Genomic DNA, 16,024 nt, shown 5'->3' on the forward strand with positions numbered 1-16,024 from the left:
TATTGATATAGCCAAAGATACAACCCAAAACAAAAACTGAACCGGTTTGGAACCGATATTATAGGAACCAGTTCAGAACTGGTAATAATCGTAAGTTTGAGGCCCCTTTATAATCCTTGACACTGAAACTGATTCCAAACCCGTTAAGTCAAACCGAAACCGGTCAAAATCCGATTTAAAAAACAACCGACGAAGAAAGCGGTTTCAAGACAAACCAAAACTTGTTTTATCGGAAAATATCCCTTACAACTATAAAATTAAATAATACATTTTTAAAATTGTGAATTTTATAATAGTAAAAGTTTTATTCAAATAAACAAGGAAACATGAAATCTAAATTTTTGAATGGGTATATTTTATATTAATGTTATGATATTATCCTAACACAAATTACTGTCATCATCATCATCATCATCATCATCATCATCTTCGTACTCAGTATATCCCACCAATAGCAGAGCTATCGTAGGGTCTGAGGAGGGTAAGATGTAGACAGCCTTACCTCTACCCCGTATGAATAGAGAGGCTGCTTCCAGTGAGACCCCCGGCTCGAAAGTAGTTTTGCATCAAGCCTTGGACATAAGGCACATAACACTCAACCATCGGCATGCCGGTAAATTGGTGCATGTACCTTGTCCTTCGGCTATCAACGCCACCACATGATGCCTGATTAACCTTCCATCACTTTTAACGTTATTTTCACGATATTAGTAAAATAACGTCAAAATTAGTGCAATTTCACTTTTGCCCACCCGAGGGTTCACACATATATACATTATATGCGCGCACCGCAAACAGAGCGTACTAAAGTAAATACAAATCATGTATGATAGACTTTCATACTAAAGTAAATACAAAAACATGAAACAAAAAAAGAGAAACATCACCTACGACTCCTTGGGCCGTAACAGTTAATAGTAATTGCCGCAATAGCTTTGATTTGAAGAGTGCTCCATCTGAAAATTCAGAACAGATGACGAACATGATGACGATGAAGTGGTCGCCGAAACATTCACCTGAAAATAATCAAGCACTTCGTTTCATTGGAATTTCATTCCCATTTTTGTAAACAATTATCAATGTCATATGATTATCATATGAATTTAGTTGCAGTAAAATAGATAAGCACTAATGGACCTAACCTAAACCACAAATTTGAGGACCTCAATGAAAAAGCACACAATCTACTCTACGATTCAACTTTAAGAACCTTAAAAATCCCTGAATTCAACCAACAAACTGAATGTAAATCAAAAGGCATACCTCAGTCATGTTTTATGAAGCGATTTAGAAGATATGAAATTAGTAAATGCGCAGAGGTTTGTAGCCCTAACTATAGACTGGATATAAATCCCCAAATCGTGGTTATAAGGTCGATTTGTAACCCTAGATATGGGGAACGATTGAATGCGATCATTGAACAACGTCTTCAATAGGCTGGTAACTGATGGTCGACTTCTCAAGTGATTGCACCTCCAAAAGTAATTGCACGTATTGATTGCAATCGAAGTGTGAGAGAGGTTACAGGAATTAACTGCAGGTATTGATTGTAATTGAATGGTGCCGGTGAGTCATCTTGAAAGATATCAGAACGTGGACAGAAGAGGATGAAGCAGCCAGTAGTAATAAATATTAAGGCGTCTTATATATAGAGAGAGAGAATGAGGAAGCTTTCAGTGTCTATCTGTATTATAATTATATATTATATAATTATATATTATAATTATAATGTAATATATATATATTGGGCGCCCAAGGAGCATTAAATCATAGCGGAGCGGGCTTCGATACCCCGTTTTTTACGAGACGATAACATGGCGTTGACTTGACACTGTTGAGGGGCTTCGAAACCCCCCACCATAACAGATAGCCTTAATAATATAATTTTAAGAAAGTCATAATTGGTTTAATTGATGTAATTAATAAATATTAAACAGTAATAAATGCATAAATTGTTATATCATTTAACATAAAAATTTATTAAATTAAAAGAATGATAATTAAAAAATTAGTTAATTAGGTGGAATACATATAAATAAAAATTGATTAGTTGACATCCCATGTGAATGACATATTTGCAAGCCATGTGAAAAACATGTTTTAATTTGCTTTAATAGATTAGTTAGATTATTGATAAAAGTTGATTATACTTATATGAATTGAATACCATGTTCGTTTAGACCTACGAGCCTAGTCAAGTTCAATATATAAAGCTTGAGCTCGAGCTCGAGCTCATTTATCAGATTAGCTCCAAATAGGGCTTGCCTTTTAACGTGCGCGTCCTGAATAGCTTACGAGCGGTACGACTCTTTACACCTCAACTTCCCACCACCATCAGGCATCAGTCCACCACCAACATACACCATATCCATAATTGATTAATGGACCAGGCCACATTATCTGGCCCATTAATAGTGTTGCATCCATTTGATCCATAAATAGGCCATGTCTTCTGGCCTGGTTAAACAGTCCACGACTATTTAAATGATGCTTATATAAGTAAAAGGATGACCATGTCTCCATGAGCATCAATGCACGATGTACAAAATCAAAAAACAGTGTAGGCCAGCACAAGGTACAACTTTATAAAACACATGACAACTTCCCAACCAAAAGCCATAGAAATTATTATCTATATATCACACATGACATACTCGGTACTAAAACATTCATACACAATGATACCAAAAACAACTAAGAGCTCAAAATGTAGCCCAAAGATCACAGCCGAGCTCATGCTCGAGACCTAAAAACGTCTCCCAGTTCGAGATTTGCTCCAATAGCTTTAACTCATCCGCTGACAAATGGTTGTGGAGATTACCACAATCCATCAACGGCTGAGTTGACTCGCTGGCTATCGATATCTGGCCATTGACCTCGTATTGATCCATCAATGCCGGTGGAGGTGGTGGTTGTTCAACACACAACTTTTTGGCAGGCGGTGGTTGTACTGGTACTGGCGGCTTAGGGAAGTTGAGCCTGGCCTTATTGCCTCGGATGCGTATGGCAGCTGCATCATAAGCCCTAGCGGCTTCTTCAGGGGTGTTGTATGTCCCGAGCCACAAACGAGCACCCTGCTGCGGGTCTCGGATTTCAGCAGCCCATTTGCCCCATAATCGCTTACGGATCCCTCGGTAGAGATTCTTACGTGGCCTAGTTTTTTTCTCTAGGGGGTTTTGTAACTGGCTCTCACTGCCTGAAAATCCATAAGTTTTTTATTATTAGGAAATAAACAAGTGAATAACAATAATTTCACTCATACAACTCAAAATGATTTTGTATAAATTTAAACCACCAAGGAGTTGTTGGTTTTGACTTTGACGTCACTCATGCTGTTACGTACTATAAATGGTATATAAAATAGAAAATCTATCCATATATATATACACAACCAAGATTTATAAATTTCTTAACATTTTATAACTATTTTCTAAGACTATCTTCTGTTCTATTTTTATATATCAATATAAATACCAAACTTCATGGTAGGGTGTGCACGAAAACTAAAAAACGGATCTGAAACCAAAAAATTAAACAAACCAAAACAAAAACCGACATTTGATTTTATGTTTTTGTGAAAACCGAACATTCAGTTCATTCTTAGTTTTGCTTCTCATTAAAACCAAATAGGCGGAACTAAATTGAACTTATAAATTTTCAATTTTAATTTTTAACTTTAAGTAATTTATAATAGTTTATTGCATAGTTTAATCCAAATATTTAAGCTTAAATTATAATAAACAATTAATTATTAACTAAAAGAAAAACAAGCCAAAATTCTTTATTTTTTGGACAACCTTTATTCCAGCCTAAAAATTTATAGCACAAATGCCAAAACCGAAGCCAAATCAAACCCAAACCACAAACCAAAAAACCCAAAACCGAATAGTTTCCAATAACTCAAAAACCGACCCATGGTTGTTTGAATAAACGCAAATCTGCAAATCATCTACAATTCAACTTATATCTAGCTAAGCATCACATGCATTCATAAATCATAACTATTAATAAAAAAGTTTAACTGATATCACCTTGATTGAGATTTGGAGTAAAACCATCATTTCTAGCGAATTGGATTACAGATGACGGCTTGAAATCCCAGCCAAAGGGACTGTGGGTGTTGAATTCATTCCAGAGATCACCGGCGGCCACCATCCGGCTTCGTTCTACGATCGGATCAACGTCGGGTATGGCATCACCACCGCACATATTTGCTGTTTGTTTATAACACAAAGAATGAAGAAAGAGGAAGTTAAATCAAAGTGTGAGTTGACACACAAGTCTTGAGAGTATTAATAGCGGACAAAAGTATTTAATTTTTTAATCAATTTTTATTTATAACATTTTTCTATAGTGGCCAACGAATCTTTCAAATTGGTTGCTGGCTAACTTCATCATATTGAGATGCCCTCGTCTTTCGATTCGGGAAAAACTCTCACATATGGCCAACGCCCGTGAACACTTGCCCGAAGGCATGATAGTACGGTGAGATAAAACTCGTTCAGTTAAATTAAGGATCCAACTAGTGAAAGCCACATACTCGCCTAATCTCCCATCATCACCCTTGTGCCACCAAACTAAATACTGAGGGCAGGAATTGAAGCTGGGTCACGTGAAACACCAAGTATTTCCCTTACCACTCCACCAACACCAACTTTTTTTTCCAAGTTGTGTAACATTTTTTTATTATTACCTATAATAAATTGTATTTTTGTACTTTCTAAAATATTGGTATTTGATAATTAATAAATGTATTTTATCTCTATCGTATAACGAAAGAGTATACGTATGTCTGGATCAAGCTCCAAATTTAGGCTTAGACTCGGATTAAGCACGTTTGGGTCTAACCTGACCGACATATTCCCTTGTTTATGGGTCTTTTTTTTAAAAGCCAACAAACATAGAATGCCTAGGTACGACTCAATGGCAAAAGGCCACCGCCAGCTGGCCAATCCAACCATACGGGGCCCTTAAGCGCCTCCAATTTATCTCCCGTTCCGGGGAAAACCCACTCGCCCGAAGGCCCACTTGTGGTAAAATCCGGACACCCTCTCTCAGTCTTCCTTCATTGAGCCACCCATGCTAGGGGTGTTCATCGGATCAGATAACGGGTTATTCGGTTTATTCGGTTCGGATTGTTCGGATTTGAAAATTTTGGAACCCTATCCGAAATCCGATCCGATCCGAATTAGGGATATTCCTATCCGATCCGAATTGAATTTGGATGGATTCGGATCGGATTCGGATAATCCGAAACTATCTGAATAATCTGTATAACAAATATACAAACTTAGTTTTGTTAAATAAACATACAAAACTGGAAATAAAAATAAAATAATAAAAGAACGAGGAAGTTAAGTAGTGTTAGAGAGTATAACGACGGAGTGTTATGACATTTTTGTCTATGGTGTGTTAGGTTGATTGAACGAATAATGAAGTTATGGTTATAAAGTTATTGTAAATGTTAATGGACTTGGCTATATACACTAATAAAATGTTATATATTCGGATTATTCGGATATCCGAATAATCCGAACTATCCGGAATATTTTGAAATCCATATCCGAATCCGAATAAGAGTTCGGATCGGATTATTCGGGTTTCGGTTTCGGTTCGGATTTCGGTTTTTTTCGGATGTCGGATTTCTTGAACACCCCTTACCCATGCCCCCCCAAAGTGTTGTAAGTGGGAATTGAACTTGGGTCTCCATTGAGAAACTCATGTTTCCTACCACTACACCACATGAAAAGGACTCTTGTTTATGGGACTTAACTAACACTCTCGCATAGACTCTATATATAATACACGTATACTTTCATATAATTTCTATTAGTTTGAGTCCTCCATGTTACGGGAGTTTATTTAGTTTTTTTTGTTTCTAATCGTTTTTTTTTTGTTGTTATTTTATATTTTGTAATGATTTGTTTTATTTTTTAAAGTAGTTTTGGTTTGATTTAATACATATATATTGGTTTGTTACGTTCATTATATTTATTAACGTCTGGGCTCTTTCAATTGAGATGTGTAGGTATTTTTTAGATTTTTAATGAATGAGCATAAACGAACACAAATATGTTGATTTTTTAAACAAACAAACATGAACACATATATTTGTCTTATGAAAAAGAGGCGGTTGATATAGGTGACGATGGAAGTTGATGCATAAAAAAAAAGGTTGACGATGGTGGGTGGTAATCAGAAGTTAACCGGTGATGGAGAAGATACCAGCGAAAATTGTTGTTTGATTATAAAAGGGTTTCACAAATAAATAAGATGTTATAACCCATTTAAGGACTATCCAGGTTTGCTGAGACTCGTACCCGCGAATTCAGGTCAAACGCATGAGAAGACTAAAATCACAAATCAAGCAATCCGATGGTTTAAAATGGTGTGAGAAACAACTAGAGAGTGACACATAGGATTTTTTTTATATGCATTTAGATAGATAGATAGATAGATAGATAGATGCATAGATACTTGTATTTGTTTGTTGATATAATACTGATTTAATCATTGAATGTTGGTCCGAAGTTACTCCCTCGATTTTCATTTAACGGTTGTCTTTGCCGCTTATGCTTCTTTGGTTCGGTAAATGTTAGATCCAATCCATACGAGTTCCAAGACCCAACCATAACAACTGACGTATTTTATGTTATAATTCTTTTTACAACGCTTGAACTACCTTTAATGCTCGAGTGAGCTATCTTGAGATGGATGTCAACAGTTTGATTTTGAGGTTTCAAGACTTACTTACCTGTAACATCATCAAGGAGGACATCCATCATTGTAGTAAGACCCCTTTAAGTTAGGTTCCGAACCGAAGACTTTGGAGATTCTAAACTTTAACCATCTCTCATGAAATTGAACCAGGAGACCAATCACACATTTTATCTTATTGTTATTCAAAAGAATTAATGTTTCTTTGAATTAGAAAACAAAGATGATTATTTTTCTGTACTATTTGGTGTTGTGGCAAAGATGATTTAGTTTTAAAATGATGGTCAGGTGTTCAATCCTCACTCGTGGTGGTTTGTAAATATATTTTTGGCCGTTCAAAAACAAAACAAAAAATCAAAATGTCTAGAAGTTTGAAAAATTCAACGCGGAGAAATGCGTATGAAAAATATATATTAAATTAAAAGGCATTGTCACATAATAAAGCATTGGGGTGTGTCTTCCACACGCCAATTGATTATTATTTAGTTTAATTATAATATTTTATACAGTTAATATAATAAAATAATCAACTTGCCACACGCCAAATAATCAAAAGGACTAAATTCTATTTGTGGTAATCTAATTGGTTATGAATTCACAAGAATCCACTACTTTGAATGTTTAGAGCAACTTCCAAAAGAATCCACTACTTTTTAATATTATTATTATTTTTTTTTATTTTTTTTTTCAATTCATAAGTTGATGACCTTTTGCTCACCACAATAAATCTACCATTGTTTATAAGATTTGTTAAAAATGATAACTACAGTTTCCCTGTTATAAGAGTCTTGAAATGCAAATTTAGACACTAATTCTTCTCCCAAACGACGTACTGGAAAAATACGCATAATCACTTAATATAATTTTTTATAAGTTTTTTTTGTGAATTTAAAAGGGAAATTCACATAATGATCACATCAATGCCAAGGGTGTAATTGAGAATGTTGTACGGTAAATGATCAAAAATACAAATAGACACCTCACCAAAGTGAGAATGTTGTACGGTAAATGATCAAAAATACAAATAGACACCTCACCAAAGTGAGAATGTTGTACGGATCATTCTCACAGAAGTTAGTTCGAGTAACAATGTTATTGACGACCTTTGCAAGTCCAAACTATAAGCCTAAGTATCTTATGATGTATAGGGTAAGTGTATACATATCAACAAGGATCATATGGTTAGTGTAAAATACATTTCTATTTGTTTGATCCAAAAGTAGAGGTAATTAGGAAACAAGAAAAACTTATTTAATTATAAAAATAGGAAAGAGGGTATCACTCTCGGTTTTAGGTTTGGTCAAGAGCTAAAGTGGCGGTGGAGATTTTACATTAATCTAAAGTCGATTTGGATCAGATTAATTAATTCTATCCATCGACACAATAGTGATGTTTTCGATAAAGCGAGGGTTCTAAAGGCAATGGGATTTGGAACAGGATTGTAAGATCCATCATTGAGCTTAATGAGATTCATGCCCTACTCCCTTATCGTCTAGGCATGAGTGTCCAGACTGAAGAGTCAATACAACGGACTATGTATTGAGAGAATGTTAATTGAGATCTAATTAACCTTCTTAATGATCTTTGCACTTGTCACCCTACAAAATTTATTTAAGACAAATTGCACTACGATCGGTTTAGCTTTTAATCTTTTATATTATATTGTTCTATTCTTGAAGAAATGGTCCAAACGGAAACAGCATTTTAAATTGTAAGTGGGCAACACGTCTTCCATGCATGTTCCTTTTATTTATGTGATCAATAGTTATTATTTTTATTATTATTAAATGTCCCAAATCTAGTTTATTAGTTTTAACTAAAACACCTGATCACCAATTAATATTTATTTGCACATCACAAAATCACAAATCATACTAATTTCTTTCTCTTTTATTTTTAGTACAATTTTGTAGATTTTTTAATACATGTAAAATATAATACAAGGTTATATACCAAGTAATAAAAGAAAAATAACAACAATTACTTGTGATGAATGAATATTTGAAAATGTTATATTAGCCAGATTACATCGTTTCAAGCGTTTTGTATCCAGTCGTGCTTCCTTTATTTCAAAAGTTTCTATTTCGTATACTTTTATTTATATTTATTAAACTTTGCACACATTTCACTCTCAGTAACTAAAAATAGAAGTTGAATCGGGAACGTTGGTGCCTAAGGGTATGGACATTGTACTGAGTTAATGAGCTTAATAGTAATGATCAGGTCAATTTTAAATAAATTTGATAAAAACATGAGAAAATCTACCTATATTTACATTATTTCTTGACAAGATTATAGAGATTGTCATTTATTTTTGTACCAAATTTCACGCATTGTCATTTATCTTTAAAATTGATCTGTTTTATCTTTTACGTTTATAAATCTAACAGTTTTCGTCCTTTGTCCCTAACTCAGTTAGTTTTTATTATTAAGTCAGGTCATATGCATTGCACATAAGGAAAAATCAATCATTTCACCAGTTTATTACGAAGATATTTTAATATTTAAACTAAATGTAATTAAAAGATTAAAAACATAATACCTTTTATTTTTAAAATCAAATAAAACTAAATATTTATAAATATATTACATATCACGTAACCCAACCTCCGGTAGCCACCGTCCAACTTCCACCCACCTCCAGTAGCCACCGTCTCACCCCTGCATCCCGGTCGCTGTCTTCTACCTCCACCCACCTTCGGTAGCCACCGTCTCACCCTTGTGAGGAAGAGATAAAGTTATTATGTTTTTTTTTGTTTATTTATTAAAATATTTTTATTTAGTAGGCGAAATGACCCATTTACCCTCATGTGCAATGCACGTGACCTGACTTAACGAAAAAAACTAACTGCGTTAGGGACAAACGACGTTGGATTTTTTAAACGTAAATGATGAAACAGATCAATTTTGCATATAAATCAATAAATGACAAATTGATAATACGTGAAATTTGATACAAACATTAAGGACAATCTCTGTAATTTCATCTTCCTTCTTTGTTGTTACCCTTATATAAAAGTATAAAATTCAGACAACACCGGTTGAATTATTGAATGATAAGAACTTGATGTTTTGACAATGATCACGTTTTTAACATATTAGCTAATACTTTCTTTGAAAGCACTAGAGTATGATATTAAAAAAATATCAATCAGTTTTCTATCTATATATTTACGAATCAATTTTATTAAAAATAAACAATAATTTCTGTCAACATAACAAATTTTTTTAAGGTAAATGGGTATAATTAGGGTTATCTAAACTGCTCGCCGCTCATTCGTCGCTCGCTCAAAAATTGCTCGAAAAATGCTCTTTCGATTTCGGCTTCATTAGGAAATGAGCCGTTCGGGTCGGCTTAGTTTTAAAACAAGCCAAGCATGAGCAAAGCCCCGCTCGGTTCGGTTCAGTTCGCTTTGCTTGAATTATTTTTTATTTATTAATTATATGTACAATATTTTATGCATACATATAAAAATATACTGTTTTTTAAAGTTTTTAAAATTTACTTTTTTTGTTGACTTCAAAGTTCAAATTTAAACTTTACCCGCTTGTTTTATATATGTTTTCTTGTTAACTTTGAGTTTTAGATATTTTAGAGTTGTGTGTTTATACATTTTAGAGTTAAAAGTCATGAATTAATGATATTTTGGAGAGTTGGGAATTTAAAATTGAAAATTTTATACGAAATCAAGCAAAACCAAACCGAACCAAGTCGCTCGGATTCAAACCAAACCAAGTTCAAGCATAAAAATACCGCTCGTTTTTTTAATTCAATCCGCTTGATTCGACTCGTTTTCAAACCAAATCAAGTATGAGCCAGGGCCGGCCCTATAGTGTTAATAGGTAAAGCTAGGGCTTTATGCACCCAAAAACCTAAGGCCTCTGACAAATATTTTTGGTATTTATATGTACACCAAATCGCATATTAATTTTAATTAATTGGTGAAAATAACAGTTTTGTGTGTTGGCACAATGGGTAATTCCATATCCTTGCACCTTCGTTATTCATCACACGCAGGTTCTATTCCCTCACCGTTGATTCCTTTTTTATTTAGTTTTTCATGGTAACTTCTTAATCTATTTGTTACTTTATTCCGGTTGTTCTTACTAGGTTTTCTATGCATATATTATCTTGAACTTGTATTTATATAAATCCCGTTCATTTTTTAAAATAAATTATTAAATTTATAATTATACATATATATAATTTATAACTTTGGTGTCGCTAAGCCTTTATTAGGCTAAGTGGCGGCACCAAAGTTGTCCAAAATTTACTTTTTTTAACTTTGATAATTAAATGGTTATTCGTCTCAACTTGCTGATGAAACGCCCATGATGGACAACTTTAGTTTTTTATTGACGTTCGGGTTTTACCGACCTTTTTGTTTACTTCTGCTATTTTAATAAACGTAACCGAAACCGGCCGAATTTGAATCAACTTATCGTCGCAATGCCCGAGAACACTTAGGTATTACCAACACTCGAGTTTAACCGACACATTGACAATGCTCAGAGTTTACCGACCAAACAAATGTCGTTTTTTTTATATTTTAATGTTTTATATGTTAATCAACGGGACCCATAGTATCGCACAACTGCAATGTGACATAAACATATTCGACCTACCTGACGTGTTATTCGACATGCCCGGCGCAACACGCCAGGGGAAAAAAACTAGTTCACGTACAAAACAAAATTCACGTACAGAACAAGTTGCTTGCTAAATTTAAAATAAAATGAAGTGTGCTTATATATATATATAGGAGAAGTATAGTTTGAAAACCCTCTTGAGTTGAGAAAACCCGTGAAAACCCTATGTAACATCGTTTTTTTTATTACATGTAATATATGCTGTTACATTTAATACAAAACATTGAAAACATAAAAGAAATGTTTTGCTATTTTTTTACATTTTTTTAGTAATTTTTATATATGTTTTCAGGAGAGAGAAAATGTAAATAAACTTTAACATTTTTTTATTAACTTTAATTGTGGACCACAAGATTTAATCTTTAATTAAAAACATGTGGTTAAGAATGAGTTTCTAGAGTTTTCACAACTAAAGTGGGTTTTTATTCTAACCTAATCATATATATTAGGCAAAGTATAGAATGAAAACCCACTTGAGTTGCGAAAACCCGCGATAACCCTATGTAACATCGTTTTTTTTTTGTTACATGTAATATATGTTGTAACATTTAATACAAAACATCGAAACATTAAAAAAAATTGTTTTGCTATTTTTTAACATTTTTTTACTAATTTTTTTATATGTTTTTAGAAGAAAGAAAAAGTTATATTTATGTTAACATTTTTTATTAACTTTAATTGTAGACCACAAGATTTACTCTTTAATTAAAAACATGTGGTTAAGCATATGTTTCTAGAGTTTTCACAACTCAAATGGGTTTTTATTTTAACCTAACCCTATATATATATATATACTCCTTTGACTTGTATTATACATAAATCAAACTTCATTTATAAACAAAAAGGAATATTGAAGTTTGGTAATAAGATTCGATAAACACAAAAATGAATTTAGATCATAAGCTCGATCTCGTAATTCTCATTAGCTCGAAAATTACAATACACTTATTTTTCTTATAATATAATCCACAAGCTCAGGTATATATACTAACTTAGATTAGAAAACCAACTAGACTAGAATACAAATACCATAATCATATTCAAATACTAATTGGTAAAAACAAATCTAAATATTAATTAATAAGCAGTCTCTCTATTCCTATGGAGTAGAGGTAAGACTGTCTACATCTTACCGATGATGATGATGTTGATGTTGATGTTGATGTTGATGAAATAAATTCCTTGTTGTCCAAGCCATTGGCTCGACTTGTTCACCAAGTAATTTATTCCATGTAAACCAAGTCACGTGTTCAACCCTACATAGGCTTGATGGGTGGGCCCAACCCGCCTCATTGACTCGAGGATGGAAATTAATTCTAACAAATGTATCATATTTTTATATACGAAACACGATAATTGTTTGGTAATTTTTAAAAAAAAAATTAATAAATTATATAATTTCATCTCCCGAGTTAACTCTTGATAACGGATTAAGGGGCACAAAATTTTCATTCGCTTTGGGCCCCTAAAATGGTTGGACCGGCCCTGATATGAGCAAGTCTGCGCTTGATTCTGTTCGGTTTGTAAACAGCTCCAGGTACGATAAGAAATTATTTGAAACACAAGAGTGTGGGTGACACACGCCATTAGTTATATTAATAGCGTATAAATATAAAAATAAAATAATTAATTAACTAACGCACCACACGCGAAATAGTGACTAGGACTCTAGGAGTACCAATGAATCACTATCATGAGTGCTTTTAATTCAAAATTAAATTAGTGTTTGTTCTTGTCTTTTATTTATAAAATTATAAAAAAAAAAACAAATATGATTTACACTATTTTTAAGCAACAGTATAAAATTTTAAGAAAAAACAAATTGTTTTAAACTTTTAACTATATGAATATGCTTGATAGTTTCCAATTGCTATCACAAACTTTTTTTTCTACTGTTGTATTAATATTATATAGATTATTAATGGAAAATAATACGATATTTTAAATTGTAAGTGGCGAACATGGACTACACTCACTTTGGTAAGTTCATGCACCTATGATTAATTATTATTATTATTGATATCATCATCTTAATATAAATGTTAAATCAAGCTTAAACGAAGCCAACTTGTTAATTGACTAATTTGTCAATCATCGTTACAAGTCTCTTCCAAATTATTTATATTCATTTGTTTTACATCTTACATTGCGTTAAATAATTAACGTAATATTGTATCACGTCAAATAATTAACGGAATCTTATGTTAATTAATATCACAACACACTTATCGAGGAAAACCGACATGCATGCAAAACTAGGAATTTATATGACTCGTATAGCCTTGACAAATCATATAGACTAATAGATACTTAGTAAAAGACTTGCCATGTACAAAAATTATATAGTTGTTAACCGCTATACTATACAACTATCATAAATGACATCCAGATGGTGTCTCTCCTTGAAGATAGTTTTAAGTCTAACAACTACCTTAAAATAACTTTAGTTTTCTTTCTTTTTATTTATAACAAAAAAAAAATTCCAAACTAAAGTAGCTTTCAGAAACATTGTTTAGTCTAGAAAATATTCCATTCGTGACGAAAGGAGTGACAATTTCTTCTGTTCGAGTGGCATTATTAATTGATTAAATTACATTTCCATCCTTATGTACTAATTGTGCATATAAAGGTTAGATTATATCTTATGGTTTATTTTCATCATTCTTTTTTATTCGTTACGTCTACGCCACCTTAATATCAACTTAGTTTTTCCTTTATCATTCAGCCTCACCACTTAAACTAAGTTATGACTCATTTCCCTCATTCTCTATCATTTCGTTTTATTTAATATAAATAAATAAATAAATAAAACCAAAAAAATTAATTGGGTGAGACTGTGACCCTTCAAAACATAGCATTACCACCCTCATTCTAGTCCCTCACACGTGAGGGAGAGCGGGCCAGCGTGGTGTTCAAATGAGCCTTTTACATGAGTGAGATGTCAAATATGAACCTCTCATGAGGGAGCATGCATCATACCCCATAGCCTTATGATAGATTCAAAAAAAAGAAACAAAATTTTCCTCAAAAGTTGGATTTTGTTTAGATTTTTGTTTAATTGTGGTTTAAGTTAACCGGACAACCGCTAATGCCCATTGTGTGATTTACAATAACGTGTTAATCTTGTTTAAAGGATTAGAAAGGTGAATTAACAAAGTTAAAGAGTTAATGGGTTGAGTCTTGATAAATCATAAGCTTTTGTTTGCATCTTATCTTACTATACTAATAAAATAAAATACTGGTTGCCACATGTCAGTCTCACATTGATTCTTGATCATTTTTTCCCTCTTAAATTTTAATCTCCAATCTACTTAATTCTAGATATTTTTAATAATGATATTAATGTTCGATAATTTAAGATTGTTATTTATTTTAAGAAACTATTAAAAAACAAAACTGAATATAAATGGTTTTAAAATTTTACATATCGTACACCAATTGAATAAAACAATATTTGGGAACTACTACTAATAGTCAAACATAAAACTTAATTAAATTAATAAAAACTCCGTCTATTGTGTTTAATTATACATATATATAAAGTAATTATAATAATTAACTGAGTAGAAATATCCATAAACAAGAAAAAAAGTTTATATTCTTCATTTTTTTATATTTACATTCTGTTTACAAATATATAAAATACTTTATTATAGAAAAAATTCTAATGCTTGTTCTAAAATGAGCTTAAAATTATATCGAAAGTAAGAGAATTTTGAAACCCGCTAATTTCTTTCGTGTCAATAAATTTACATCTTCTTGTAATTAAAAATAAATAAATAAAGAAACTCATCTAAATAAAAAAGACAACAAAATTTTCTATAATCATTGGGTAATTTCAATATCATTTTGAACGAGGAAGAAGATTTTTAACTTAATAATGGAACTAATTAAAGAAAAAATCATCTTGATGATGAATTTGATTTGTTGTCGTTAAATAAGGTGGTGACCGATTTTGTAGGTTTGCTTAAATCAAATTTGTAAATCAATCAAAATTAATTTATAAATCATGCCTGAAATTTGAATTCATACCAAAATTATCCACCAATCAATATTAGTTAACTTCAATAAATGATTTAATCCCTTATTCGCAAATTCCAAATCCGAATACATTACATCCATACATCTATTTAATACATTCCATATTCATTTGTTCATCTTCACAAATAAGTTAATACAAAAAGTTTATGTAAGAGATTTTCTCAAATTTGTAAATTTTATATTTTAAACTTCTTTTATATATGTATTAGATTAATCTTTTACCTTTAATTAATGTTGTTTATTTCTTTCAAATAATTAATCTTATTAATTTTAAAGTTTGAGAATCTCGTGTATTACTCGGGCTCTAAAACTAGTACATTTATAAATCCACATTGTTGAACGATTTGTAAAAAACCAAAAAGTGAATTTATGATTTTAATTCGTTTAAAGCCCAAAAGTCACCCATGCACAATCCTACTACCGACGGTGGTGGTAGTAGCAGGCGTATCGACAAAATCGTCGATTAGTTTTTAGTTTGAAAAGTTGACCTTTTGTAGTTAATGATTAATATGTTTAGTTTAAAATGAGCTTATTTGTTTAGTTGGAGAAACTTAGGGGGTGTTTGGTAGAGGGATTTGATTGGGGAGAAATGGAATTAGAAATATTTCTTTTGTTT

General features: G+C 32.1%; 1 protein-coding gene across 1 annotated transcript; it reads right to left on the reverse strand.

Moving 5' to 3' along the window:
• Positions 1 to 2,702: 2,702 nt before the first annotated feature.
• On the reverse strand, positions 2,703 to 4,217 carry LOC143581868 (ethylene-responsive transcription factor RAP2-3-like). Its single transcript, XM_077064550.1, has 3 exons — positions 4,032 to 4,217; positions 3,475 to 3,478; positions 2,703 to 3,192 (listed from the first exon to the last, which is right to left on the reverse strand). Exons 1-3 carry the CDS (start codon positions 4,207 to 4,209, stop codon positions 2,703 to 2,705), a joined length of 672 nt encoding a protein of 223 aa, XP_076920665.1. The 5' UTR covers positions 4,210 to 4,217.
• Between the last annotated feature and the right edge of the window lie 11,807 nt (positions 4,218 to 16,024).

The sequence above is a fragment of the Bidens hawaiensis genome, unplaced genomic scaffold, assembly GCF_021521415.1.
Source record: "Bidens hawaiensis isolate Kalapana, Puna unplaced genomic scaffold, B.hawaiensis_p1.1 tig00031211_1, whole genome shotgun sequence".
In the NCBI taxonomy this organism is placed as follows: domain Eukaryota; kingdom Viridiplantae; phylum Streptophyta; class Magnoliopsida; order Asterales; family Asteraceae; genus Bidens; species Bidens hawaiensis.

Excerpts from the sequence above, each read along its gene's own strand:
- LOC143581868 (XM_077064550.1), bottom strand. The coding sequence starts at position 4,209 with ATGTGCGGTGGTGATGCCATACCCGACGTTGATCCGATCGTAGAACGA.